The sequence below is a fragment of the Heteronotia binoei genome, chromosome 10, assembly GCF_032191835.1.
Source record: "Heteronotia binoei isolate CCM8104 ecotype False Entrance Well chromosome 10, APGP_CSIRO_Hbin_v1, whole genome shotgun sequence".
NCBI lineage: Eukaryota > Metazoa > Chordata > Lepidosauria > Squamata > Gekkonidae > Heteronotia > Heteronotia binoei.
In genome coordinates, this window is record NC_083232.1 from 67,090,522 (window position 1) to 67,116,573 (window position 26,052).

General features: G+C 41.6%; 1 protein-coding gene across 6 annotated transcripts in view; it reads left to right on the plus strand.

The window, feature by feature from the left end:
* The window catches only part of RBMS3 (RNA binding motif single stranded interacting protein 3), a 1,175,542-nt gene that overhangs the window by 972,053 nt on the left and 177,437 nt on the right, over positions 1-26,052 (plus strand). For all 6 annotated transcript variants that reach the window (XM_060248818.1, XM_060248816.1, XM_060248822.1 and 3 more), the window contains one exon: positions 5,190-5,269. In XM_060248818.1, the coding sequence (XP_060104801.1) occupies positions 5,190-5,269 (80 nt within the window). The remainder of the gene's footprint in view (positions 1-5,189; positions 5,270-26,052) is intronic.

Sequence of the window (26,052 nt, forward strand, 5' to 3'; positions counted from 1 at the left end):
TTTTCTCCCCAACCCCAAGCCCCCACAAGCCGACGGCCTGCTGCTCTCCCGCCCTTTCTCCTCTGGCCACCAAGAGTCACAAGTTTTAGCTAGTACATGTCAAAAGCAAAAGCCCACTCACGAGTTGCAGCCAACTTCTTCCAAGTAACACAGACATCCCATCCCAAAAGGAAGCCTTTCGAAGCGGAGACTGGAGCCTCGGGAGGGGATAAGTCACATGGTGGCTTTGGGGGCAGGGCTTCCCCCGCCGGCCAGCTGACTGGGGGCAGGAAGCAGCTGGATCGGGGCTGGGTGGGAAGGGCCGCCATTCCCCCTCTTTCTAGATTTTTGGCCAGCGGGGGGAGGAGGCTCCAAATCGGGGGTCCTCTGCCCAGGCGGGGGATTTGGGAAACCTACATCCCTGTCAACCATATATGTTCCATGTTTGCAAGGAGTCAAATTGTACATATTGTACATTATGACTTGATGGGTGTTTAGTGAATCCCTTGCAGGGAATCCTTCACTGAAAAATATAATATTTGAATAGGCATTAATACATTTGCCTAGTAACCCATTTTGAATGCATGATACATTAACATGTTGTACATGTACCTTGGATGTTTGCCTGATAATAAACACATTTTTCTAGTGGCAATTAGAATGAGATCTGTCTGGCAAGGAGACTAAATCTTCTCACCTCTTACCAACACTTCCCAGAAGTACTAGTTCAAACACCAATACCCAAGGCATGTGGCTTTGGGACTTGAATCCAGGTAAAATATAATTTTGTCAATTTGAGGGGTACTTGCATACTGCTTTATAGAAAAATCACATGAAAAATGGAATTATATAGTCAAGATGTCACTGCAAGAAAATTGCACAGTTGTGCAGCGAACATATTATTTTAGGCTTCCAGCATTTGCTAGGAACTGTCATTTAATCATCTTGTTATTCTTTCTAATACATATTTTGTCTTTTTCACATGAGATTGTATTAATTGGCATAATAAGCATGTAGAGTTGACTTAGTTCTAGAAGATCTCAGTATGTATTTATTTCCGTTATCATTGTGAAAGCTCCCTATTACTTTTTTAAATGTATAATGACCATCTTGGGGCAATTGTGGCTTACAGAGAAAAGCACTATCTGTTTCAGAAAAATACCATAAATATACATCTCATAGAAAGATGCGTTTCATTTGCTTTGGTGGTGACATTTTGCTTATCAACTTGAATTTTTAACTCTTCGACACTGATGTTTTATAAACATCACAAGTATATGAATACAGGACAGACATTTTGTAAAAGTAATCTCTGTTTTTGAGAGCGGAATGGCATTATATGTAAATCCATGATCCTTTATTCCTGACTCCCCCTACCAATTGAATGTAGTTACAAAGGAAGCAGTTTGAACTGAGGACTGGTATAGAGGAAAAATAGTACATTTAAACCCTTTATTTTACCTCATTCTTAGGATATAGAGAGCCAGAGTGTTGTAACAGGCAGTTAGAGTATTGGACTAGGATCTGAGGTACTGTGGTTGCCTCCCTCAGGGGTGGGGGTGGGCTGGAGTTCTCCCAGAATTACAATTGATTTCCACATAGAGACCAGTTCCCCTGGGGAAAGTGACAGATTTGGAGGGTGAACTCTATCACAGTCTTGCAGAACTACTTCTCTTCCCAAAATTCTGTCTTCCACAGGCTCTACTCCAGATTTCCAGGAATTTCCCAGCCTGGAACTGACAGCCCTGTGGGGGTACCCAGATTCGAATCCCCAGTGCTGGGTGGCCTTGGGCTGTTCTCTGTCTTTCAGCCATTTCATAGACTTGCTTTTCTGAGGATAAAATTAAGAATGGTGTTGTAAACCACTTTGGGCTTCCATTGGGGAGTAAAGCGGAACATAAAATAAACATTTCCCCTTCAATAGAAATCACAGTATCTAATAGAGAAAATGAAGTGCAGGATTATAACCTAAGTAGGCATATAGAAGATGTAATCTATACTGAGTAAGACCATTGGTTTATCTAGTCCCATACTGTCTATTCTGACTGGCAGTGGCTTTGCTAGGCAGCGGCAGAAGAAGAAGAAGAAGAGTTGAGTTTTTACCCCGCTCTTCGCTACCCTAAAGAGTCTTGGAGCAGCTTACAACCACCCTCCCTTCCTCTCCTTACAACAGACACCCTGTGAGGTAGGTAGGGCTGAGAGGGTTCTGAGAGAACTGTGGCTGACCCAAGGTCACCCAGCTGGCTGCATGTGGAGGAGTGGGAATCAAACCCAGTCCTCCAGATTAGAGTCTGCCACTCTTAACCACTACACCAAACTGGCTTTTCTACCTCTGTTTCCTGTGATGCCTTATTAGAGATGGCCAAAGAAGCTGAAAGCACAAAGTGCTTTCTAACATTGAGGTGTGTCCTCCCATAGCACTTGTACACATGAAAGTACAAAAGCCCCTTTGATTATTCACCAGATATATTCGGATGAGTGTACATGCATCATTTAATGGTTTCATTCTGTACCTTTTAGCCAATACATTCATCCAGCTTGAATTTGCTGTCTGTTCCCTCATGCAGGCTCCTTGCATGAGACTTGGCCTGTGTAAGGGCTTTTCTTGTTGATAGAATAGCCATTGTGATAATCTCAGGCAAGTATCCACAATTTTTGTAAAGCCAAACTATTTAAGAACAGGATTGTGCTGGGGGAGATTGCAGTGTTAGTGGGGCAGGTTTTTTGCCCTGCTTGATTTTAATCTCCTGTTTTATATGTGGCATTTTAAATTGCCATCATAATCTACTCTGAGTCCCTAATCGGAGAAAAGTGGATTCAAAATAACTTAAATAAAATCCTTGATTGTACTGCTGAGGACATAGCTACATATATGTTGCTATTTTGTATTTATGTTCAATAAAATGCAAAACAAATTGTGTCTTGGTTTCCTCCCCTCTATTGTCTAAGTTGCTGCTAGAAAAAGTATAAAATGAAAACATCTTTCTTGAAATGGATGTCATACTGGTAGTTTTAAAAGCCATATTGCATGCATGTATAAAGGGTAACCATAATGATATCACCCATGATGTACAGGACCAACCTATGAAGAATTAGAGATGGGTGAAGATCCCTCCTCTTGACTTGAATTGGCTCCTCAAATATGAAAGTCCCTGGAGAATGCTCAAGAAGAACATGAGGGGGTGGGGAGGTTGAGAAAATATAGGTTGGAGAAGAGCTAACAGAGAAAATATTTTTTAAAAATATTTTGCGTAAGCTAAAGAGTATTGCATTGGAGGGCTTCCCAGAGCATGGTCGGATGAATTTAGGAATTGCATAGCTTCTGTCCCCATAAATGCCTCTGAAGTTCCCTGGATTTCCCCCCAGTTTTGAATCCTTCAAAAAATTTGACCTTTTGTGATATTTGCTTTGATATGTCGGCACTGAGCTCAGCATCCAGGCTTGGATAGAGCCATACTTAAAAACTAAAAGCATATTCTGTGCATGTTCTTTTACAATACAAATCCATTTAAAACTTCACAGGAAATGATGCTTGATTTATCGAAGTGTGACAAGCTGGGGCATTTATGGTAATTGTGGATTTCAGCCCCACCATTACTCAGAAGGTGTGAAGTTCTGAGTCATAAATTGAAGACCAAGGAATGCTCTGTGACTTCCCTGTTTTTCATTGTTCTAAAGAACTCCAACAGATCGACATAGCAGAGATGAAGGATGGGGCATTCAGAAGTGCATCTGAAAAGAGCATGGGATGAACTGCTTTGCAAATTACGTTTCCTTTTCAGATGGAGTTGATAATGTTAGTGATGTGTGTGCCAGATTACAGAGAGCTAGTCCTAGCATTTGAGAATTGTTAATTGTCAAACCTCAGACAAAACTGGAGCCCTTTTTTCCAGTGAAGGTCCTCCTTTTGTCAATCCAGGGTATTATGGGTTTCACTTTTATTATCTTCCCACATAAAATGCATGAAGTGTATGGAAGAAGCTCTTTAAATTGGCAGTCTCTGCATTGCATTCTTGTCTGGGAATACTTTGGGTTGTTACAATTTGCTTCCATGTATTAAAATGAAATTGTCACTGCTGCGTGGTGCAGCATAACATGGTTTGACACTCCACGCCTGCAGCTACAGAAAACAGACTTTCATTGCATTTACTCTTTCAGAGACAAGAGTCTCTAAAGAATCGCTGCCGACATACACTTAGTTAAATCTGAATGAAGCAAAAGTGCACAATCTCAGCTCCATTCTTTTGTGTTCATATAAATGGCCCATCCTACATATTTGTAGCGGGAGTAAAAAAAATAAAATAAAAATGGGGCTGTAAACGACGGCAGTGATTACAAGCCAAGAGGGACTCTTTAATGTCTTTGCCTGAAACATTAAAGTAACATAAAATCTGATACTGTTAATTATACCCTTGTCAAGATTTCCAAACTGAGTCTGAAAACGTCTGCAGTAAAATGCAAACTTCTTTGCACAATTCTGTGTTTAGAGAATATCTCTGTGGTCCAGGAGTATGTGTTGGTATACCTCTTCTTGCAAGTTAGGCTGTATTCTAAAGATAGATATTAATTCTTTTGAAAAGATGAAATATAAGCAGGAAAAGAGATCTGGGTTATGCCAGTATCTTCACTAGAGAGCCATTGTTATGGGAACTAAAAATTTGTGGCACACAGTCCTGTGGAATAGGTTGCAAGATGAAAACCTTTCACTCTGTCCTTTTAATGGCAGTTTCTGAGGGAAATACTGCTACATCTTCTAGCAGAAAGTTAAGTTAGAAAGGCACTTGAAAGGGCAGTAAGAATGAAGAATCGAGAGCAACCATCTGTGTATTGACGTTTTCCTGCATTCTTCTTCATTCCTGCAGCCTTTTCTAGACCCCAGAAAGATCATTTTTGGGGTTATGGGCAGAGTAGGCATGTGGGTTAGTGGTTGGGAGTTGAAGGATTTTTAGCGCACACTAATGTTTAATGTACTAAACGGTCTGATAATTAAATTGTATGGTGCTATGGCTACATAAATGCAGCAGCATCAACCTCCAGTTAAAGGAACACAATAATAAAATAGTCCACATGCTTCTTTGATTATATGGTTCAGCAAGAACAGTTTGTGAGGGTTTTCTCCCCATCAGGAAGCTCTTTCTTGATAAACTGTAAATTGATAGATGTTCACTGGTAATCATTTGCTTTGAATGGGTTTTTTTTTCTCCACCCAGGATGGAATCTACTGAAAAATGTGAAGTAGTTATACAGCATTTTAATGGAAAGTACCTGAAAACCCCACCTGGTGTGCCAGGTAAGTGTATCTCTTAATTGTATATCTGATTAAAGCTCAAGCAAATTGATGGGACTTCTAACGTTTCAGGAATGTTTTCCATTTCTTCGCTAGAGCTGACAACCGTCATTTGTTTAATTCATCATTCATTTATTTCAGTAGTTTATTAGAAAATCAGATATCAACTTGAGTTTGACATTTTGTGCAAGGCTCTTCCATTTTGACACACTGCTTTATGTTATTAGTAACTGACTATTTGAGCTGTTTAGTGTTGTTGTTGTTAGTAGTAGTAATAGAAGTAGAAGTAGTAGTATTAACTGTTTGAATTGTTCCTAGTTATTTATGTTTTGGTCTTAAAGATGCCACTGGACTCAAACTGTATTTTGGCCAAGTTAGTTCAATGAAAGTTTGTGCCATACAAGAAGTTTTATAAAATGTCCCAAACCCTTGCTGTCTTCCCACCCACCCAAGTAAAGGCATTCACTCCCCCCCACCACTGATGTTAGAGTTGATGTCTGTCATCTGGAGAGCAGTTGTAATTCTGAGTGATTGGCAACAATGGTTCCCCAGGAGGAAATGGCTGGTTTGCACGGTGGAGTCTACAGCATTATATCTGTCCCACTTCACCTCAAACCCCACCGTCTCCAGGCTCCACCCCTCAAATCTCTAGGAATTTCCCAGCCTGGAGTTGGCAAGTCACACTGGCAGTCATAGGGGGGCTGCTTCTGAAGAGGAGGAAGCAGCCTGGTCTAGTTAAGTTTTGCCAATCAGAAGAATAATTGAGGGGGGGCGCAGGGGGGCATGATGACAGTCACACAAACTGTCATGCAGTAAAAATCCTTAGCGCTGATGCAACCCTTCCTGCCCCCTCCTTCTCATGACCTGTCTAAATTCACAGAATCAGCCATTGCTTTCAGAGGGCTATCTAGCCTCTGTTGGAAAACTTTCAAAGAAAGAGAACCCACCACCTCCAGAGGAAACCTGTTCCACTGAGGAACTGCTCTGACTGTCAGGAAGTTCTTCCTAATGTCTAGCCAAAAACTCTTTTTATTTAATTTCAACCCTTTGGTTCTGGTCGGACCTGCTGGAGCCACAGAAAATAAATCTGCACCATTCCCTGTATGATACCCTTTCAAGTACTTGAAGATGGTTATCATGTCATCTACAATACAATATAGGATTTCATTTGATGTGTTTGTGTTGCAGTTTTAATTACCATTGATATCTTTAGCATATATGAGCCAGTGATGTATTGATGTGTGCGCAAGTTGCAAGAGGACTGCAAAAGTGTGTAGTGGAAAGCATATGCAATTGCATTGCAAGCCTAATTTGTTTTCCAATCTTCCATCCAGGCATGTAGCTCAAGGGGCATAATTTCTTTGGCTCTGTGGTTCCTGTCTTCTAGAATGTGGCTTGTGCTTGGCTTTGCTTTGAGTAAATTAAAGATACTATGAAGCAATACTTACTCAGGCACTTGCTTTCTTCCCTGCTGTCATTTGTATGTGTTATGTTCCATCAAGTTGTTTCTGACATATGGAAATGCTATGAATTGATGGCCTCCAAAACGTACCATCATTAACAGCCTTCAGGCCGTGGCTTCATTTATAGGGTCAATCCATCTCATTTTGTATCTTACCCATTTTCTCATGCCTTCAACCTTTCCATGTACTATTGTCTTTTTTGAGTCTTGTCTTCTCATAATATAACCAAAGTATGATAGCCTCAGTTTGGTCATTTTAGAGTCTTGGAAGAATTTAGGCTTGATTGGAACACACTTTGTCTTTTTTGGCAGTCCATGGCATGCATAAAACTCCCCTCCAACACCGTGTTTCAATGAATCAATTTTCTTCCTGTCAACCTTTTTTCATTGTCCAACTTCCACAACCACACATAGTGATGGGGAACACCACTGTATGAATGATCATGATATCATGCAGCTGTTTGAAAAACAGTTGATGAGAAACTTCAACCTTAACTTTTCATTCACTGATGTGCCTTCACAGTTTGCACAATGCTACAGACTACTGTGTGCAGTAGGTCTTTGCTGCTGGTCTGCACCTACGTCCCACTCTAAATACATTCATCAAACAAATCCAATAACAGGAGAAAAGAAAATGGGAGAGAAGGAGGATAAAAGCAAAACAGATTTTAACTCAGCCTGTGGAATTGTCATAACTGTCATAACTTAGTAAAGGTCATATAACTTATTTCCCACTCTCAAGAGTTCTTTCGTGTTATCTATGTATTTACTGTCCTTCATGCTAGAGTGCTATAGGTTGAATATGATTTGCTGTAGCATTTTCTTCTCATATTCCACAGCCACTATTACTTCCCACATTTTTAAATTTGTTTTTCTTAATATATCTCTGAGATGGGAGGTAAAAATAAAAACGGATGCTATACAGCCACATTGAAAATTCAGTGACATACAGGTGTGGTGTCATGCAGGTGTGAACAGTAGCTATATACCACTGCAGCACCATAAATCAGTAATGAAAACTGCTGCCTCCTGTAAGTGTTGTGCTGTGTGTGTGATTGCATGAAGTGAAGTATTCAATCATTTCCCAAACTGACAAAACCTGAACGGTTACTGATCAATTTCAGGAGAAGATGATGGTATATGTATGGTCAAAGGCTAAAGTGTAGTGAACAGAATTTGCTGTGTGGAAATGTGAGGATCCTCCTGGGCGTGGCTTGGGTCCTAGACTGCCTGGGCAAGTTCTAGGTGAACAGAGGCCTCTGGTTGTTCAGCTCAGTGAAGAGGATGGGCAGTTGACTGAGCCCCTGTCCATCAAATTTAAAGGCAGTTTGAATGGCATTTCCCTGTGGAGGGATTGCCACTGTAATATGGGTGAGCGGCTAATTGGGGGGTGAGGGCACACTACAAGAAGTTTGGCTAGCTGATACAAAAGGCAATTTTGCAAGATCCTTCACTTCACAATGTCAAAAGTGGGATTTTAACCACCATTGGGAGGGCATATTTTATTTTATTTATGGGATTTCTGTCTCATCCATCCCACCAAAGCAGGTTTAGGGAGGATTACAAAAGAATAAATACAATATATCATTTAAACATAAGAATATGAATTATAAAAATTTCTCAATATAAGACAATATGTACAAACATTGTAAAACAACAAGATGGCAAAAACTCCCTAAGTCTGCTCATTAATATTCTAGATCTAATTCAGTTCAGCTTGTATTGATCGTGAGCAGTTAGAGAACAGGTCTGGGCTAATTTCAGCAGGAGGGGCCAATCTATTAAATGCCCATGTGCTTTGTTAAAAGCCTGGTGGAAGAGCTCTGTCTTACAGGCCCTACAGAACTGTAGTAGTAGAAGAAAAAGAAGACCATAAATTTCTACCCCGCCCTTCTCTCTGAACCAGAGTCTTAGAATGGCTTACAATCTCCTTTATCTTCTTCCCCCACAACAGACACCCTGTGAGGTGGGTGGGGCTGAGAGAGCTCTCCCAGAAGCTGTCCTTTCAAGGACAAACTCTGCAAGAACTATATGGCTAACCCAAGGCCATTCCATACAGGGAGTTTGACCAGCAGGTTCCGCAGGGCCCTGATCTCTATGGGGAGCTCATTCCACCAGATCGGAGCCAGAGCCGAGAAGACACTGGCCCTCGTAGAAGCCAAACAGACCTCTTTTGGGCTGGGGACTACCAGCTGACCTTGGTCAGCCGATCTTATGGCCCTCTGTGAGACATATGGGAAGAGGCAGTCCCACAGGTATGTTGGTCCCTGGCCATTCAGGGCCTTAAAGGTTAAAACAAAACCTTGAACCTGATTCAAAACTGTTTTGGCAGCCAGTGCAATCCACAAAGAACTTGCTGAATGTGCGCCTGTAAAGGTGTCATAGAAAGTAGGCATCTTCTGCAACTTCTGGATCAGCTGCAAGGGTAGGCCCACATAGAGCAAGTTACAATAGTCTAATCTGGAAGTGACCATTGTATGTGTCACTGTAGCCAAGTCATGGGAAAAAAGGTAGGGAACTAGCTGCCAAACCTGCTGAATATGAAAAAAGGCAGTTTTGGCTGCCTTTGTGACCTGGGCCTCCATAGATAGAGGCATCCAGCATCACACCAAGGATCCAAACCCTGGACGCAGGCACTAATGATACCTCATCCAGAGTAGGAAGTTGGATTTCCCCACCCAGGTTCCCATGACTCAGGTATAGGACCTCCATCTTTGATGGATTTAACTTCAGCTGACTCTGTCTTAACTAACCAGCCATAGCCCCCAAGGACCAGTCTAAGATGTCTGGAGATGAATCCGGTCATCTGTCCATTAACAAATACAGCTGAGTGTCATCCACATACTGGTGGCACCTAAACTGGGCAGGAGGGCACATGTAGATGTTAAATAACATCGGGGAGAGGATCGCTCCCTGAGGGACCCTGCAACTCAGTGGGAATTGCGGAGAGACTTTCTCCCCTTGCGCCACTCTCTGTCCCTGACTTTGGAGGAGAAGAAAAACCATTTTAAGGCAGTCCCCCAAATCCCTATGTCGGCGAGACGGTGGGTCAACGGGTCATGATTGACCATGTAAATGCCACTGTTAGATTCAAAAATAACAGCAGCACTGACCCATCTAAATCCAGCTGTCTCTGAAGGTCATCTGTGAGGGTGACCAAAGCTGTCTCAGTTCCATGACCAGGTCAGAACCCAGACTGGAAGGGAATTAGGATAGAGCCGTCCTCCAGGAAAGCCTGCAGCAGCTGTTCGGCCACAGCTCTATCAACTACCTTGCTCAGGAACAGAAGGTTAGACACTGGGCAGTAGTTGGCTAGGACTGTTTTGTCCAAAGATGTCTTCTTTAAGAGCAGATGCACCACTGCCTCCTTCAGCGCCCTGGGAAACCCCCCAAGACAGAGATCGATTGATAAAATCACATTGGGGGGCTCAGATATGAAATGAAATTACAGTTAACTCTTTGATGCTGATAATATCCAAATTATAGCCATATTTTTACAAGTGTAAATGTTGAACACATATAATTGTATTGCATGTATGAGGATGTCAAGTATCCTTAATGAAAATTTCATATCAACATCATGACTGTTTACATACACTTCTGAGCTTTGCCTTCAGATACTTTGGTGCAGCAAAATGTAGAGCTCTGTTGAAAGGCATTTTCCTTGATAGTGTATCTTGACACATTTATGGAACTGAATTCCCATGTTAGTAAGGAAAGCTGAACATCAATAACAGAATTTTTTAGTAACATATTCAATACAAAGAAACAATCAGATCTTTCACTTTGGGTGCTTCATCCTTTTTATATGTAGATTAAAATATGCATCTATCTAATATCATAGCTACACCTGATGGAAATGCTGAGGGTAGCAAGGACTTTAAAGTATATTTTAGTTGCTCATACTGTCTCATGTCAATCATTAGTAAAATACTTTATCATATGTTTGTAAAATGGACATTAATTCAGGCACATGATCGTATTTAACCATAAGACTATACGTTGTTTTGCAAGTACTACAGGGCAATGAATGCAATTACAGAAAGTACAGATTTTCTAAGTTTCAATGTATAATACTTTACTTAGAGTTCCTATACATACACAATCCTAAATTGCCTGTCATTGTCCTAGGCCAGCTATTTCCCAACCTGTGGGGTGTGAAGCCTGTCATAGTAATTGCATCCTTTTGCATTTTTATTGATTTGCATAGGCTCTGCTTTTTTTTTTTAAGGTGATCACCACACCAAGTAAATTTTGACTTGTGGATAAGTGTAGCCAAAACGTTGGGGACTGTTGTCTTAGACAGATGGTTGTGTGCTTAAATAAAAGCGTGGCACATGAGATTTTGCTGAAAAATCTGTTTTCACATAAATACATTTTAAAGATTTATGAAATAAAGTTAACATTCATCTTGCAATATGAAGGCAGAGCATCCAGTGGTCATCATCCTTTAACTCAGGTAGCAGCACCCTTTAGAAAGCTGAAAGAGATTGAAGGAAACAGATACCTTTGCCCTGCATGCTCCTTCCATTCCTGAATCGCAGATCTCTAGATCTCTGGGGAGAAACAAGCAAAAGAGCAAGGCTAAGCTAAAATTTTGCTGGGTTCCTAACAGGTCAGCATTTTAATGGGGAACTAAGATAAGCATTAACAAGCCAGTCAGCATTTATGGGGAGAACAGTGATAGCAACAGTTCACCACTAAGCATAGTTATAAGCCAGCAGCATTTTTTAATGGGCAGTGGTGTGCAATCATGCTAGCCTGTGAGCTATCCATTCAGAAAATCCCACCCAATTACCTGTCCTGATAAATGTCAGTGTCACTTTTAAGCAAGGCCCAAATATTCATAGGGAATGAAGCATTACACAGTCCTACAAGGTGTTCTGTTTTTATTAATGTATATATAAACGTGCATGCACACACATATACACAGCTACAAATCTTTTTGTACAAATCACCTGCAGTGACCAGTGATGGAAATATGGTTGGAAGTGGGTTGGATCCAGTGAACTGTCAGTAGAAGATAAAGTTGCCAGCCTCCAAGTGAGGTCTGGAGATCTGCTTTTACAACTGATCTCCAGCTGGCAGAGATCATCTTCCCTGGAGAAAATGGCTGCTTTGAAGAGTGGAACTTATGGCATTGTACCATGCTGAGACTCCTCCTCTCCACAAACTCCACCATCTCCTCGATCCACCCCCCAAAGTCTCCAGGTATTTTCCAACACAGACCTGGCAACCATACTAGAAGGAGCTGACGTTTGCAGACCTATTCCAAGTTCCCCTTCCCCCAGATAAAAGAGGAAGAAGGTAATGATAGTGCCTCATTCCCCTCTGCAGTTTCTTGAAAAATGTGGCAGTCAGTCCACATGATTCCCATAAACTTTCCAGATGTCTGAAAGAACTGGTGATGCACAAGGCAACATGTGATCTTTGCTTCCATAAATCATAGGATGCAACCCAATGTGTCCTTAGGTGTCCACTGTGTCCATTGTGTCCACTGGTGGATCTCCTGATGGTACTTGGTTTTTTTGGCCACTGTGTGACACAAGGTATTGGACTGGATGGGCCATTGGCCTGATCGAACATGGCATCTCTTATGTCCTTATGATTTTACTCTCTCCCCCCTCTCCTCTCTCTCTCTTGGTTTATTTGTTTTGCTAAAGTTCTTGGGCAGGTATTCCAGAGCTTCCTTTGGTCTTGCATTATCATTTGACTGTGTATTCAAGTAGCAACTTTGGTGAATGACCACATTTAGACTGTTTTTGCATATGTTGGATAGAAGGCTTTTACACATATACTGTATATATTTTTTTTAAATCAGTTCTGTCCCTACATGACTTCAGTTTATCCCCCGATTTCTGCAAGCATTTTTGTGCCTTCAGTTTTCACTTTATTTTATTTTTTTTGCCCTGGTTTTTCCCCCAGTTCTTTTTGAGACTACTTTTACTTCAGTCTTTTTCTGGAAGCCAATTTTAAGTTTAAGTTGCTGTTTCCTTCTGCATAATGTTTCTGTTGGTTTTCTTTGTCCCACCAACTACCATCCTATTTTTGATTATTTGACTGTTGTCATGGTTCAATCACGCGATCTCTATGAGTGGTTTTACTAAATATTTCATTTTGAAAAGGACAAATCTCTAGTGTCTTGTCTTATTTTTTATTTATTTATTTTATTTATTTAGGATTTATATCCCGCCCTTCCCACAAGTGGCTCAGGGCGGCTTCCAAAAATTGGTCAACATAAAATTAAACACTTTTAAATATATAGGCAATTAAATATTTAAAACAGTTAAAACCTTAAAACCAATAAACATTCTTGTGGAGACATGCCTCTTTCCTTATATTTCCATGGGAGAAGGAACTAGATACTTACAACCTGCTAAACCTATCGTTCCAGTGGTTTATCACTATATTAATATAAGTATGCACAAAAAATAAAAGGATGGGTGCTGTGATACCACCAATGTTGACAGCCCTTGAAAATCCTGATTATTTAAGGCATGTGCATACGGGACATCATAAATAGATCTCTTTTGGAGGGTTCTTTTCCAACCCTTCTGAAAGAGGCAGTGGTCCGCCCCCTCCTGAAAAAAGTTACATCAGACCCGGCCGAATTGGCTCACTACTGGCCAGTCTCAAACTTGCCCTTTTTGGGCAAGGTTATAGAGCGGGCTGTGGCGTTGCAGTTACAGAGCTTCCTGGATGACGCTTCCACTTTGGATCCATTCCAGTCCGGCTTCCGCCCGGGCCATGGGACAGAGACGGTTCTGGTCGCCCTCATGGATGATCTCCGGCGACACCTGGACCGAGGCGGTATGGCAGTATTGCTGTTGTTAGACCTTTCGGCTGCGTTTGATATGGTCGACCGCCGGCTGCTGGCCCGCCGCCTCGCCGATGCAGGGATTCAGGGGCTTTCCTCTTTCCTGGAGGGTTGGGGACAAAGGGTGGCAATTGGGGGGGGAGCTGTCCTAGAGACACTCACTCAACTGTGGGGTGCCTTAGGGAGCAGTTCTCTCCCCGATGTTATTTAACATCTACATGCGCCCCCTTGCCCAGATTGCCCGGAGATATGGACTGGGTTGTCACCAGTACGCGGATGACACCCAGCTCTATCTATTGTTGGACGGCCGGGCTGCCAATGTTCCTATAAACCTGGACCGGGCGCTGCAAGCCGTGGCAGACTGGATCAGGTCGAGTGGGCTGAAACTGAATCCAGCGAAGACAGAGGTCCTTTGTCTAGGGTGTGGTGGTCCGGAGGGAGGGATCTCCCTTCCAGCTTTTGACGGTGCGTCACTGATACCAGCGCGCAGGGTCAGAGCTTCCTTGACAATGGAGGCCCAGATAGCAGCCACTGCCAAATCCGCCTTTTTCCACCTTAGGCGGGCGAGGCAGTTGGCTCCCTTCCTGGAGCGCAATGACCTGGCAACAGTGATCCATGCAACGGTCACCTCGAGGCTAGACTACTGTAATGCCCTCTATATGGGGCTGCCCCTGTGCCGAACCCGGAAGCTGCAGCTAGTGCAGAATGCAGCAGCCAGACTGCTATTGGGCCTACCTTGGTGGGAACTTGTGCGAGCTGGGCTGCGGGAACTGCATTGGCTGCCAGTTATTTACCGAGTTCGTTACAAGGTGCTGGTTATTACCTTTAAAGCCCTATATGGCCGAGGACCTGTTTACCTTAGGGACCGCCTCTCTCCATATGTTCCCCAGAGAGCACTGCGATCCAGCTCACAAAACCTTCTGGAAGTACCTGGGCCAAAGGAGGCCAAACTAAAAATAACCAGAGAACAGGCCTTCTCTATAAAAGCACCCCAATGGTGGAACCAGCTGCCAGAAGAGGTGCGGGCCCTACGGGACATTAGCCAATTCCGTAGGGCGTGCAAAACCGCCCTCTTCCGGCTAGCCTTCCAAGATGAAACCTGAAATGAACACTATGCCATCACTAACATCAACAATTGAGTTAGCAATAAGATAAGATTATTTTAGATTGATTTTAGATTTTTATATTATGTAAATTTAATGGTAATTTTAAATGGTACTGAATGTATAATTGTTTTATTGTTTAACATGGCTTTTGCCACACTCTGTAAGCCGCCCTGAGCCTACCTCGGTGGGGAGGGCGGGGTATAAATAAAATATTATTATTATTATTATTATTATTATTATTATTATTATTATTATTATTATTATTATTATTATGCACATAAGAAAATAAACCGACTCCACAACTATGAAAACACAGAGGGAGTGAGGATTTGCATAAAAACCATAAACAGGCCAATTCTAGTACTTGTTGATCAACAGCCAATAAAAGTAATAAATCTAGTCTGCAGAAAAGCCCAGAAAAATCCAGTTGCAAATGATTGCTGAAGTCCACTGAAAGTGCTTCATCCAACCTGTGTGAAAGCAGCCTTGCTCTTGACCAGTTGATTCCATCTCTGTTATACATTACATCAAGCAGGGTATATAGTAGAATGGCTATGTTCTTTTCTATTCCCTTTCAGTTTACTGGTTAGCAATGATTATTGTACTTCAGGCTTTGATGCTATGCATGTACCCCTCCTCTGCTTTTAAAAGTAGTAGTGTGAGTCACTTGGTTCCCTGTGTGGTGAAGAACTGGTCAAAGACCACAATAAATCTCAAATGAATAGCTATAGATGTCACAAAGGAACAGAAACTTATATAAGAAGATCAGACATCCCATGGTTCCCCCTAGGCTTCCCAACCCCACGCCCTGGCGGGGGACCCCCAAATTTGCGGCCTCCTCCCCTGCTCTCCAAAAATCCAGAAGCGGGGGGGGGGGGAGAGAACATGCATGTAGGCATCATGTCGTTGTAGAGCTCCTGCAGGTTTAGAAACCTGCAAACAGTTTTTAAAATGTGTGCCCCTTTAAGGCTGCACAGGAAACAGGAAGGGCTTCATGGGAAAGGGTCAATAACAGTTTCCATGGAGAATGGCCCCTCTCTTTCTTTTGCTTTCGTTTTCACAGCAAGCAAAGTTCTGCTGGAAGAAGACCAAGTAAGTATTTGTGTATGAGAGAGAGGGAGGGGGCAGAGGATTCCCTGGTTTGGAGGCCCTCCCCCCCCTTTAGAAAGCATGGGGGGAGGGAAATATCTACTGGGCACTCTATTATTCCCTATGGAGAACGATTCCCATAGGGAATAATAGGGAATTGATCCGTGGGTATTGGGGGCTCTGGGGGAGCTATTTTTTGAGGTAGAGGCACCAAATTTTTAGTATAGCATCTAGCGCCCCTCCCCAAAATACCCCCCAAGTTTCAAAACGATTGGACCAGAGGGTCCAATTCTATGAGCCCCAAAAGATGGTGCCCCTATCCTTAATTATTTCCTATGGAAGAAAGGCATTTTAAAAAGTGTGCTGTCCCTTTAAATGTGATGGCCAGAACTCCCTTGGAGTTCAATTATGCTTGCCACACCCTTGTTCCTGGCTCCACCCCCAACGTCTCCTGGCTCCGCCCCCGAAGTCCCCAGATTTTTCTTTAATTGGACTTGGCAACCCTAGTTCCCCCCTCCCTCTAGTTTCTGAGGGAAACAAATATTTGGAAGCTTTCTTTCAAAGAAAAGGTTGTAGATTTATCAGCTTAGCCTGTTAATTTGCCCTCACTCTGAGCTCCCTGATGCTTTATTTTATGGCCAACTGGAGCGGTAAGAGAAGTGCATGTGTGTATAAGAATTTAGGATTTTTAAAATTCCAAAACACTCAAACATTTAAACTTGCAAATGTACACTTTTTTTTTCCTCTGCTGTTATATGGAATATGTATGTACATGGTCAAACCAAACTCTATTTCCAGAGTACAAATCAGACTATTTGTAATAGTTGGGGAACTGTAACAATACAACAGAAGCTGTCTTATGAAGCAGAAATCCATCTTCACAGGGGGGAACAATTAAGCATAGTAAAAGCTGTGAAATAGCTGGCCAAAATCAATGAGATAATGAACCTGGCCACTTATGAGGTCCATCAGTGGCTATTAGTCACAGTGTGTGTGTATGTGTGTGATACAGAGTGTTGGACTGGATGGGCCATTGGCCTGATCCAACATGGCTTCTCTTATGTTCTTATGCCATAGGGGAAAAGGGTTTCGGTCACAAAGCCATAATAAGTGGAGATGGTATTGCAACTTATGCCTCCAGTGTTCCATAACATTTTAACTGCAACATACCCAAGTAAGGAGACCAATTGTTTCTTCTACAACTGGTGTAGTTTCTGTTATGAGAACAAGGCAATGGCAGTTGGTGCCCCACCTTTAAGATAGTTTGTAAGTTTAAACTAGCAAACTGTTGTGTTCATCCATCTTGTCAGGGCATTTTTTGAGCAGGAACACACAGGAATGCAGTTCTAGCTGGTTTAGTGTCAAGAGGTGTGGCCTAATACGCAAATGAGTTCCTGCTGGGCTTTAAAAAAAAAGCCTTGATCTGGTTTTGTTTTTATCCCCTTAATGTTTTTGGGAGATGTGAGCATGTTGAAGCCTTCTTCCCCCTGTACTTTACTAATGAAAAGGAAAGCACTGTTGGAAGATTTCATTTGCTGTTTTAATTGCTGATAGTTTTGTGTATTGTTTTCAGCAAACCTACAGATGCAGTTTAATGGCTCACAACTGCATCTGTGTAAGTGAATTACCACTCTCCTTTTTGCACTTACCTGGTTGTGTAGTTACCATCTACATGCTTCAGCCTTATAAATGCATATCAATATGGAGAATCAGAAGGAAATGACCCAATTAATTCCCTCTGTCTTTGTAAAAGAGAACTGTGCATCTGTAAACATGATTTGCCCTGCCCTGGATATGGCCCTGGCTAGTCTGATCTTGTCAGATCTCATAGGCTAAGCAAGGTTGACCATGATTAGTACTTGGATGGGAGGTTGCAAAGAAGTCCAGGGTTGCTATTCAGATGCAGGAAATTGCAATCACCTCTGCTTATCTCTTGCTTTGTAAACTCCATGGATTCACCATAAGTTGGCTGCAACTCAATGGCACTTTCCACTACCAAACATGATTGATTAGGAAAGATCACCATTTCATTGATTTGTATAGAGCACACATTTAGGTGTAATTATCTAAGCAGGATGTTGTCAAAATACATCTTTGCAACAGTTGTACCTGCATTGGCTATTATGCTTCTTAGGTGTAGTGCAAAAAAATAGGTGTAGTGGAAAATATAAATTGTTCTATTCCCTACTGGTGGGATTAGCTTGTCCTTTACTTACTCCGAGATGAGGGGGGGGGAGGTTAAGTTGAAGTTTCTTTATATTCATGTAGTTTCCCCTCACAGCTTCTACTCAATTTATACATCTCTGTAATAAACCTGGATTTATGCCTCTCAGCAAAGATAGAAGCATTGTGCTTTATCCACCTCCAGGCAATTACTGATCTTCCTGCGTGGTGAGGCAAAGAGAATCAAGTCTCCCAGTGTATTTGGAAAGGCACAATCAGAGTTTGAAAATTATCCTCCCAGTACTGCCATAATTGGCATGAAGGAGAAAATGGGCTCTAGTTATTGCTGTGACCTCTTTATGAATTTAAGTTGGAAATCCTGAAACCTGAGAGCATGAGACAGAAAGGTATATACACTGCACTGTTTAGATATTACCTGAAGTACTGACCGGTTGTCTGGCTGTTAAAAAGATTTACCAGTCAGTCGAAGGTTAAACACAGTTGTCTCTCACTTTTCACCTGAATGCCTGGCAGACTCTTCATGCTACAAGCACCAAATGGAGCAGGTTTCCTGGTTTGAGAGACAGCTTGCTTATTCCAAATCCCTTCTTTGACTTCCTAAAACAAACCTTCTGCTGAACACATTGAAGACATTACCCTCCAGGAGGACATTTTACTCGATGCCCCTTTGATAGACCCTTTCCCCAGGTGGTTAGTTCTTGTGGGATTTGCTGACATTCCTAATGAGAAACTGGAAATGGAAGTTGTAGCATCACATGACACAATAACAAACAAAGATGTCACTTTTTGTGGCACAAGTCATTTTTAAGCAAACCCCAAACCCTGATATTAAAAAGAACCTCTCTGAAATGAAACTCTGCAAAGTATATCCATAGGAGTTCTTTTTTATCTTAATACTAAAAAGAATGGCAACACCTGCCTTCTCACCTGCACCTAGGAGGCAAGGAAACTGCTCTGTGTTTTCTGCATCCTGCCATGCCCTCAATAACCCCCTTTTGTTATTAACACTGAAAATCCATTTCATCCATTTTTGGACATTTAATTTTGCTTCCCATTCTTTCATTAGCTTGTGTATTTCTCTCAGGCCTCTTAATGCTTTCCACTTCTTTAATTATGGCTCCTAAGAAATAGTCTCAAAATGTGAAATTACACACTTAAGAGCAATATTGTTCCTCAGAATGTGTAAATGAAATAAAACTTAATATCCTGCTGGAAGATTTACCAGAATGTTGTACACCAGTAATATTTTAGAGTTTTTAATTATTATTATTTTATTATTATTTCCCTCTCCTTAAAAATCACAAGACTTTGGGTGCATTTTTTGACAAACAGAATTATTGCCTCCCCCCCACCCCTATTATTCTATATTAATGCATTCAACTAGTGGAATTGATGTGAAGGCTATTTAGTTTAATCCCTGGAACAGAGACAGTATCTTCTGTACTCCTATGTATTTAATATTTCAGCCTTTATCCATTATGCATCGCAGTATTCCAGAAGCAAAACTGAAGAGGAAACAAAGTCCATCTCCCCAAGGAGCTTTTATATCTCCTTACTGCCTGGAGGTATCCTTATTATAAAATTCAAGGCTTGCATAGCACTTGCACCATGTTTTTCTTTCAAAATCAGATCAGCCAATTTTGCATCTCATGTACATTTATAGTATTTTAATATGATAATTTATTTAAAAGTGGTGGTTTGTTTTTTTTCCAGTGCAAATCCCCAAGAATCTTGAGATCCAGTCTAGAGTTTCTTTAATATAGTGGGCTCAATGCATGGAATAGAGGAGGGAGTAGTGCTCATAGCTCCTTTATTAGATACAGCATAGTATAGGGCTATACTAAGAACTGAGAACTGGGCCAGCAGGGCCAACTATATATATACATTCAAGTCCCCGCGCAAGCATGCCATTGGATCATTCAAACCAGCAGGAGCCCGTGATTGGAGCAGAGCAGTGAGGATTTGGATCCTACTGCCCATTGCTCCTGAGTCCCCAAGCTCAGGCCTAAAGGCTCCAATGAGCGAGGCAGGAACCACATTCCAAAGTCACACGACATTAATTTATGTACACAACAGTTTCCATGTGCACATGGGAGTTTTGACATGTACACCGTGGTATTGATCCTGTCCCTGTCCTACAACTTAACTGAGCAATGTTTAAAGAATTCCTCCATCTTAAGGGGCTTTCTTCCAACTTAATTTCAGAGGATAACCATGTTTGTCTGCAGTAGAAGAGCTAGATTCGAATCCAGTAGCACCTTAGAGACCCACAATATTTTCGGGGCAAGAGCTTTTGAGAGTTAAAGCTCCCTTCATCAACCTTCTGATGAAGGGAGCTTTGACTCTGAAAATCTTGTTGGTCTCTGAATCTCTATGATGCTTCTGGACTCAAATCTAGCTCTTCTTCCACATTCTAGCTGTGATATGCCAGCATCACACGTAGCTTGGCTTTCATTATGGGTTGGGAATGGGATGCTGCTGAACATGGGAAAAGTTATGCTTTACTATTTAGGGTCCCTGCTGCTGGTGACCAGAAGCCTAGGCAGCATGAGGGTAAAGTTCCGGCATTATTCCAGGAGTTTCGGCCAGGCTATGGCCCTAGCTTTAAGCCACCTGGATGAAAACTGCCTTTAATTTTCCCTATTTATTACCAGGGGTCGTTTTGTAGAAAAATAGGTGGTGGAGCTCATCCAGGGATTATTATGCAGCTGCACCTACTATTCAATGGACAAGGAGGTGGGACTCTCAGAAAGGTTCAGGAGCTGCACTCCTGTGAGCTTCCGCTGAATCTGAGACCTGCTTATTATCTATGTCGTTCACAAAAGGAAGGATGGAATAGTGTCAGAGGTTGCTATGTGTATAGCATTCAGACAGGGTTGTCTTGGAACATTTTGTCTTAAAGAAAATTATTTCATTTATAGTGTCAAACGTCTGCTGTCATTTTCTATTTTTTGCTTTCCGTTTCCCCCCTCTACACTCTCCCCAGGCTTTTCAAGTCATTTTAAAACATTTTGGAGTTTAAAACACTGAGGAGTTAATAGAGCCTTGATCATAAAATATTTACCATCAGAAACGGGATGATATTTCCCAGACTGCATGATCTTTGAAGTTCAAATATGACTTACATTTTCTTTTCAAAGCGCTCATAATGGATTGTGGAGCATGTCCCCTGCCACTATAAATCAACTACGTCACATTGAGTCATCTTCTCCTTTGGATAATTCTCCCCCATTCCTAGATTTAGTCTTCTCATAAGGATTTTGTTTAAGTTCTAACCTTTCCTCATTTGATTAAAACAAAACCTTTGCTTTGAATAAATCTGAACAATAATTTTGAATAAATTTGAATATTTTTTTTTTAAAAAATAAGATTTAAAACATTCACAGTTTCAGCAGCTTCCGTATCAGAATCTGTTTTCAGTGTCTTACCATAGCAAAAACAGTTTGACTTTTTTCTCCAACTAGCACAATTTAGAACATAAGAAGAGCCCTGCTGGATCAGACGAATAGTCCATCTAGCCATGTTGTTGCCCACTTACCCAGTTTCTGGAAGTCCTCTTGGAACTCTTCACAGTCATCCTTGGTATTCATTATCCTGAATCATTATGTGTTACTTGCAAACTTGGCCACCACGTTACTCAATCCTAGTTCCAGATCATTGATGAATAAATTACATAATACTGGCCCAAATACCAATTCTCGTGGGACCCCAGTGCTTACTTCTCTCCATTGTAATAACTATCCATTGATTTCTGCTCTCTTTTTCCTGGCATTTAACTAATTTTTAGTCCATCAAAGAACCCATCCTCTTATCCCATGACTGCTGAGTTTACTCTGGGGTCTTTAGTGAGGTACCTGGTCAAAAGCTTTTTGAAAGACCATGACCGATTTCACACTTAGCTTACCCCACTGTCACGTTCCTCTTCTCCGCACAGTGTCCTTCAGATTTCCCACTATCTGCTCCGGAGCTGCAGCAAACATTGCGGTTTTCGCAAGGGCAAACGAAAACTGGTTTTTAGCAGTTTCCATTTGCCGTGTGAAAACCGTAATGTTTCTTGCAGCTCTGGAGCAGATAGTGGGAAATCTGAAGGACACTGCGCAGAGAAGAGGAACGTGACAGTGGGGTAAGCTGAGTGCAAAATCGGTCCAGGTGTATAATGTCTACTGGGTCACTGTTGTCTACATGCTTGTTCACTTTTTCAAAGAACTCCAAAAGGTTGGTGATGTGAATTCCCCTTGCAGAAGCCATGCTGATTTTCTCTCAGCAGGCTTTGTCCGTCTGTGTACCTAACAATTCTGCCTTTGATTACAGTTTCCACTGAAGTGCCAGGGACAAAGTTAGGCTGATTGGCCTGTAAACTTCTGATTCCCCTTTAGATCCCATTTTAAAAATTGGTGTAATATTTGCTACTCTCTAGTCTTCAGGTGCAGCAGCTGAATTTAGTGATAGGTTACATATATGGGTTAGTAGATCAACTGTTTCACATCTCCATTTCTTAAGAACTCTTGGGTGTATGTCATCTGGAACTGGAGACTTATCAATTTTTAATCTCCCCAGTAGGTGTAGAACTTCATCTCTGCTAACCTCAATTTGGCTCAGTTCTTCCTGAAAATTGTGGCTGTGATATGGATACATGCCCCGTACTTTCTACAGTGAACACAGAAGCAAAAAAGTCATTGAACCTTTATTCCTTTGTCATCCCCACTGCTTCTCTAGCTGGATTCCTGCTCCAGATATATTTTAAAAAAAAATTTATCATTTGTCTTGATGCTCTTAGCAACCTGCTCCTCAAAATTGCTTTTTTCATGCCTCATTATTGATTGTAGCCCCTCCTAGAACAAACTTTGAGTCTAGTGACACCTTTAAGATCAACGAAGTTTAATTCTGGGTATAAGCTTTTGTGTGTATGCACACTTCTTCAGATACAGATATCTTACACATGAAAGCTAATACCCAGAATTAAACTTTGTTGGTCTTAAATGTGCCACTGGACTCAAATTTTGTTCTATTGCTTCAGGCCAATACAGATACGTACTTGAATCTGTGGTCCCTCATGTTCAGTTCATTAGTGCAGACCTACTGTTCATTCAAGAATTAGTTGAATCATATTTACCAACTAGTTAGCCATTTCTCTGTGGCTTTGTCAGAAGGTGTGTAGAGATCACATGTGGAAGGAAATACTCTTTCTCTGTCGTATTTCCATGGCCTGTTGGAGAAATCTAGCCACCATTAAAGTTACCTCAGCGCAAGTGTCATTTAAAAGTGTGTGGACTTTGCCTGAATCAGCACAACCCAATATATCTGCTAAGATATCTTTCAAGTATATACAATGAATATCATCATAAAGAGGACAGTTCAATAATACATAGAAAATAGTTTCAATACACTTGGAATTACAAAGACAGTGTCTATTAGAGTACTCAATCCTGTTAAATCTACCAAATAGGATAGCAGATGGTAATGCATTACATCTCGTTAACGAGATGTAATCTCGTTGCTGTGGAGCATCTCGTTGCTGTGGAGCTTGCAGAGAGGAGAAATACGACGCTAATTTCTCTACTGAGAGAGGAAGTTCGAAATTCAGCAAGGAGCAAGACTTGTTGGCCAGGCTATATAACGTTTGCATTTCAATATCTAGAATTCTGAGCTTAAGTTTCAAAAAAGCTTCTTTTAAGGATAGCATAAGAAGTGAATCTAAATCAATGCCCATAGATTTTATTTTCCTCTTAATAAATACTAGCCAATTTGACAAATTAGACTCTGAGAGCAGTTGATATAAAAGGCTCTCTGAGTCAGAGTGGAAATGTAGCCGTAGCCAGTATTTAAGTGACATTAGCCATGCTTGTGTTTCCACAAGATTCGTCCCTGTTTCTAGACACAAAACTGCATATGGTACGCACCAGAAATCATATGCCAGCACTGTCTAACTCAGTCCTTCTAACTATAGCCAGGGCTTTTCTTGTAGAAAAAGCCCAGCAGGAACTCATTTGCATATTAGGCCACACCCCTGACATCGCCATTGTTTTGCACAGGTCTTTTCTGTAGAAAAAACTCAGCATGAGCTCATTTGCATATTAGGCCAAACCTCTTGACGCCAAGCCAGCCGGAACTGAGTTCCTGTGCGTTCCCGCTCAAAAAAAGCCCCGACTATAGCATACAATTGCAGTGAACATATAAAGCTTTCTAAAGTCCAGGTCAGACTGGTAGTGCATCTTCTGCTTTGTCAGTTTTGGTCAACAGCAGCCCTTAGGGAGAAAAGATAATTCTAGACTCAGCTACTTGATCTCATTTAATTGTAGAGCCCATGGGCTTTACTTGAGAACTTCTGTGTGCAAATTCAATATACTGCCACTGAGCTATGAGAACAGATCCTGTAGATTGTATGCACAGTTTACCTGCAGAAACCTGGTCACACTGGTATAGCGTAGCATGTTTCTTGCTTTAGAATTATTTGCATGCCAAGCTAAGGCTTTTGTTATGCCAGCCTCTTAAATGATGGTGCAGAGAAGTTGAAGAAGTAAATAAAAACTTGTCTCCTTCGATTCTGCTTGTTCATCTGGTTATTTAGGTGACTGCAGAACTTCTGACATTCACTGATTACTATGTGATATCTGTAATATCACACTACTTTATGCTAAAAATCCATCTGAGAGCCAGCAGGGGTGTGAGATAAGAACATTAACATCTGGTAATAAATTATTCCAGTTTACCCTTTTCAGTACTAAATTTTCACCAGTGTAGTATGATAATCTAAAGAGCTCAAAAGAGTTAAGACATTGCTGAGAATATTCAGTAGGTATTAATAATAACATGGGCTGCTTCTGGGCTGCTTCCGCACATTCATTGCTGAGAGCTCAACTAGTACATGCCACCACTTCATTTCTGGGCAGGGGGTGGGGGATTGCTTTATTTCAGGAAAAAATGGACTGAGTTTTCACTACAGCAGGTTCTGATTTTTAGAATCCATCCCAAGTACCTTTGGGTAATTATATCTGTTGAAAGAACACAATAAAGTGTGTGTTCGTGTGTGTGGTGGGGGGAGAGAATATATTTTGCTTGTTGAAACAACCACATTAATGGTACAGTGAAACCATAGCTTATCTGTATTTGTGAATAGCTGGTTCAGCCCTACTTATAGATTGATATGCATTGATATAATGGAATCTGATAAAGCGAGCTTTAACTCTCAAAATCACATACCTTGGAAAATGTTGTTGGTCTACTGGACTTGAATTTAGTTCCACTGAAGTAACTGTATGACTTTCAGTAAGTGGGTGTGTGATGGACTGCACATAAAACAGGTTCCCCAGGGCAGCAATTTCAGAGAGCTGGGAGGTAGAGTTAACGTCTCACTGTGAATCACAGTTTCCCTGCTTGCATCTCCCTCACTCTCAAAAGCACCAGCTGAGAAGAACTTTAAGAGTAGCTGTTTGCTGAGAAAAAGCGTCTTTTAGGGCTGTTTAGGGCTGTTTGTTGTTAGGGCTGTTTTGGGCTTTTAGGGCTGTTTTAGGGCTCAGGGCCGGTGCGTGGGAATAAGCAAAGTAGGCAGTTGCCTAGGGCACCACCTGGCCTAGAGGGCACCACTGGGTGCCCCCTTCCAGATGCATTACTCTGGCTCCTGGCCACTGTCACCTTGTCTTCTCCCATCACCAAGCTGCCCTCAACAAAGCCAAGCCACCCCCCTCTCCCCAATGCGTGACTTGATCTCCCACCTCATCCTATCCCACCACCTTCTTTCCTGGTGTGGCCAGCAAGCACTTATTCTCACAATTATTTAAAATAACATATCACATTTTTAAAAAAATTAAAATTAAAAATCAGTAAATTAAAAATGTGAAAAATTTCAAGTTTGGTGCTCTTCATTTTCCCTATATTTTTTAATAATGGGGGGGGCACTAGTGGGTGATTCGCCTAGGGTGCCAGAAAGTTTAGCACCGGCCCTGGGGCTGTTGAGTCAGTAGCCAGACAGTTGGAGTTGGTGTGCCTGTCAGAGGGAATCAGACAAAGCCACATTGAAAGAGAAGGGACACAATCCTTGTCCTTACTGAATACTACCAGAATCTTAGGAAAAGTTCAAATTGGGCACTTTAGTCTAAGTATTTTTCTAAAATGGTGATTAAGCTTTGTA